A 3579-nucleotide genomic window follows, 5' to 3' on the forward strand; every position below is an offset into this window, starting at 1 on the left:
GGGGGGGGGGGTCGTCTTGAAATAGATATGCAGCATGGTCTGAGCACAGCCCTTGGATCCAAGAGCACTAATCTTTGAAGTGACTCGCCCAAGGCCTCTCAGCAAATCAGTGTCAGGTCATCTCCCTGTGTTTCTGATTACCACATCTGTAAAAATGGAGCTGTTCATTTTTATTTATTTACTTTAAACATAAGGACGTTGTGAGGATGTGTTAACATCCAGAGTTATATAAAAGCTAAAAGTCTTGTTAAGTAGATATAGTTCACAACGTGCGGTGGACAAGATTCCGATGGCAGAGCCCAATGATTCTGCATTAATAAGCCACCACAAAGCACTGAAGTGGTTGCCACCCTCTGCTTTCAAGAACCAAACTCAGCTACATGCCTGTATTCCAACAACTGAGTGACACAGCACAGTTAGTTATCAGACTGCTTGTTTTCTCCTCACCACCCCAAGGTGCTTTTCCAGTATTCAAGTGGCATTTGTTTTGTACAGCAGAGGTATCTCTTCCCTTTTTAATTTCTGGAGCTATTTCTCTTCCTCCCACCTTTTTTTAAATGTCTTGATTCCAAGGATATTGTATTCACAGAAGCAAGTAACTACAGGACTTGGATGGCACTTACTGACCTGTTTAAATCATACATCACTTAAAACTTGTGTTCTAGATTTCAAAGACTTCAGAGAATCCCTATGCAGTCATTAGAATGATTACCAAATTTCTGAGATGATTTGGGCCCAAACTTCTTGGTTGCTTCAGTTGCTTTATGGATCATATGTATTCTGAATCCAGTCCCCTCAGACAGCTTTACCAGCTCTCGGTGGGTCTGAAATATACAACAATACATGGTGGGATAGCTTTTGGAACAACAACAAACAACAAAAAGACACACAAACCCTACACAGAGTGTAATACATATATGGCTTCAAAAAACAATCAGATTTCAGATCGTCTTGCGGGGAAAAAACAACAACTTTTAAACTGAAGTATTTTTGACATCACAAAACTCAGGCTTCCAACCTGAATTATTCACTTGCACAAAATTCTCCCCATGGGTCTGCACACCACAGTGTGACTCTTACTGGCTGCTCTCACTACATACACAAAACTCCCACTGATGTAAAATGGAACTCCACGAACAAAGCAGAAATTGATTACTTGAGTTAAGACTTTTAAAAGGATGTTTTTGCCTCAAATACAGAAAATAAAGTAGCACTAACATCTCCTGTGCTTATCTGCTGGAGCATAACTGTTAAAAGTTGTAATGGAATTTTAAAACAAGATCCAGGAGTCTTCAGTCCCAGTCTCCTGTTCTAACCATGTCTTTACATTTCATAATACCCCAAAGCATAGTAGGCATAGAAGACAAACATTTCTTTAAACATTCTTTCATATACATTTGAATTTTATCAGATAAATTCTGAGGGTAGGAAAGAAAAACAGGTCCACCAAGCTTCTGTTTTTCTGAACCAGAATAATGGGAGTACTTACAAATACAGTGCATAACTATTCTATGGCAACTTAAAAAAAATCTCTACCTGACTAGCAAGTTCTCGGGTAGGTGATATGATCAGAGCTCTAAATCCTTTATTCATAGGTTGTTTCAGATGTGTTAAAATAGGAATGCTAAAAGCCAAAGTCTTTCCTGATCCAGTGGGAGCTGAAGCCAGAAGTTCCCGACCCTATGAATATACAACAGAAAAAAGCTGAACATTTACATTTAGTGTTTTTTATTGAATGCAAAAAGCTGCATTAATAAAATCAATCAATCAATCAGGAAATGCAGAAGTTAAGCTTCTCACACTGTGTTACCTCAACCATATTTGCACCTACTGCAAGTTGGTTATATTTAAACTGCCTTCCTAGCAATAGAAGAATACTGAATTTGAGGAAGTTAACATATAGATGTTTCCACTAGCTATACCATCACAAGATTTGAGTATGAACTACAGTACTATGTTTACTCTATTTTAAAATAACATTTTCATGTTCCGAATGGGAACTCTCTGTCCGAGTCATACCATCTCATTGTATATCAAAGTGTAAGACAAGGAGACTTACATGAAGCATGACTGGAATGGCTTGCATCTGAATTGGCGTAGGGACCTGGAAGCCAGCAGCTTGAATATTCTGCATTATTTTAGGCAGGATTTTATATTCTGCTTGAAGCTGCTCAAATGTGGCAACTGGTTCAGGGAGATCTGTTCCTTGGATATTAATCTTGTGTTTATTTCTGAAATGGTTTATCTAGAAGGCAAAATGTAAAGATTACACAACATGTCAGAAAAGAATAGCAGCCACTTTGTTCTCCAATAGTACATTTTCAGATAAATTGATTAAGCCTCATAACACCTTTACGAAGGTATTATTTTACAGATGTGAAAATGTGACTTGAACAAGTTCACACAGGGAGAGTTGAGTCCTATTTTCAGTTCTGATGTCAAGTCTTCTGATTCCCATTCCTGTTCTCTTAACAACCACACCAGGATGCCTCCCCAAAAATACCCCATAAATGCTCTAAATAGTTTTCACACTTAATACTTTTAAAACCATCTCCTAGAAGAAAATTACAGAACAGTCACAACCTTTAGAGCTTTATTGTCAGCATTTAAGTTCCTCCATTAACAGCTGCTATACTACCGATAAAGACAGTGATCCTGCAAAGACTTATTCGAGTGCTTAAATTTACACATAGGAATACAGTAGACCTGACCAGTCAACCACACACTTCATATGGAACAGGGAGTACACAATCAGGTAGCAGCAGATACAAAAAAAAAAAAAAAAAAAGTAAATACAATATTGTGTTAAACGTAAACTACTAAAAAATAAAGAGAACACAACATTTTTCTTCTGCATAGTAACGTTTCAAAGCTGTATTAATTCAATGTTCAAATAACAACCATAATGTTTTGTTCAGAGTTAGGAACATTTCTGAGTTACGAACAACTTTGGATCAATTTTCCAATTCTTTTGTCACACTATACTGACTTCATCACAAAAGACAACGCAGCAAATAACTGCAGCTTCCAGATGACATGCTCATACAAGTGACCACACAGCTATTTTTAGCTACATTTAAATAAGCAAGCCTTACCCTTTGCTGTCTCAGTTGTTCCAGTTTCTCCGCAGTGGGTTTCTTTTCCTGCTTTTCTCTTGTATCTTTAATCTTTGTTTCCAAAGAGGACATCCACAATATCCCATCATTTTCCACAACAGAACTGACTGAAATAGGTTCTAAAAGTTTCAATGAATGTGCATTATTAAAAAAAATGATAGATATACATATCAAGTCAAAGAATAACGTAATAAGAGGAATTGACATTAGGAGCTTGACTTTAAGACCAATGAAGTCAATGGTAACGTTCCCATCCAATGGTTGCAGGCTCAGCCTTAGTTCTGCATTCTGGCAAGATTATTTCATTAGCCCTGAACTCAGCCAGCCAAAAAATCTCTCCAGCTGCTTCTGGCCAAGAATGTAGCTGGTAACTTCCACAGATTTTTATCATAAAATAAATTACAGACCAATTAATTTGTATTTGCATCAGCATCTATTATTCATTTATTTACACCCCAAGAGT

The 3579-nt window shown here is 37.2% G+C and overlaps 1 protein-coding gene across 1 annotated transcript; it reads right to left on the reverse strand.

Annotated features, from left to right (window-relative positions):
* Positions 1-17: 17 nt before the first annotated feature.
* On the reverse strand, positions 18-3272 carry LOC116814987 (putative ATP-dependent RNA helicase DDX52). Its single transcript, XM_032762982.2, has 4 exons — positions 3096-3272; positions 2060-2245; positions 1537-1680; positions 18-824 (listed from the first exon to the last, which is right to left on the reverse strand). Exons 1-4 carry the CDS (start codon positions 3186-3188, stop codon positions 678-680), a joined length of 570 nt encoding a protein of 189 aa, XP_032618873.1. The 5' UTR covers positions 3189-3272; the 3' UTR covers positions 18-677.
* Between the last annotated feature and the right edge of the window lie 307 nt (positions 3273-3579).

This window comes from Chelonoidis abingdonii, unplaced genomic scaffold (assembly GCF_003597395.2).
Source record: "Chelonoidis abingdonii isolate Lonesome George unplaced genomic scaffold, CheloAbing_2.0 scaffold2068, whole genome shotgun sequence".
NCBI lineage: Eukaryota > Metazoa > Chordata > Testudines > Testudinidae > Chelonoidis > Chelonoidis abingdonii.

Bases quoted from the DNA above. Each gene is read 5' to 3' on its own strand.
- LOC116814987 (XM_032762982.2), bottom strand. From the start codon at position 3,188: ATGTCCTCTTTGGAAACAAAGATTAAAGATACAAGAGAAAAGCAGGAA. The intron at 2,246-3,095 runs GTAAGGCTTGCT...TTTGCCTTCTAG, and splicing joins AACAACTGAGACAGCAAAGG to ATAAACCATTTCAGAAATAA. The intron at 1,681-2,059 runs GTAAGTCTCCTT...GTATATTCATAG, and splicing joins CCATTCCAGTCATGCTTCAT to GGTCGGGAACTTCTGGCTTC.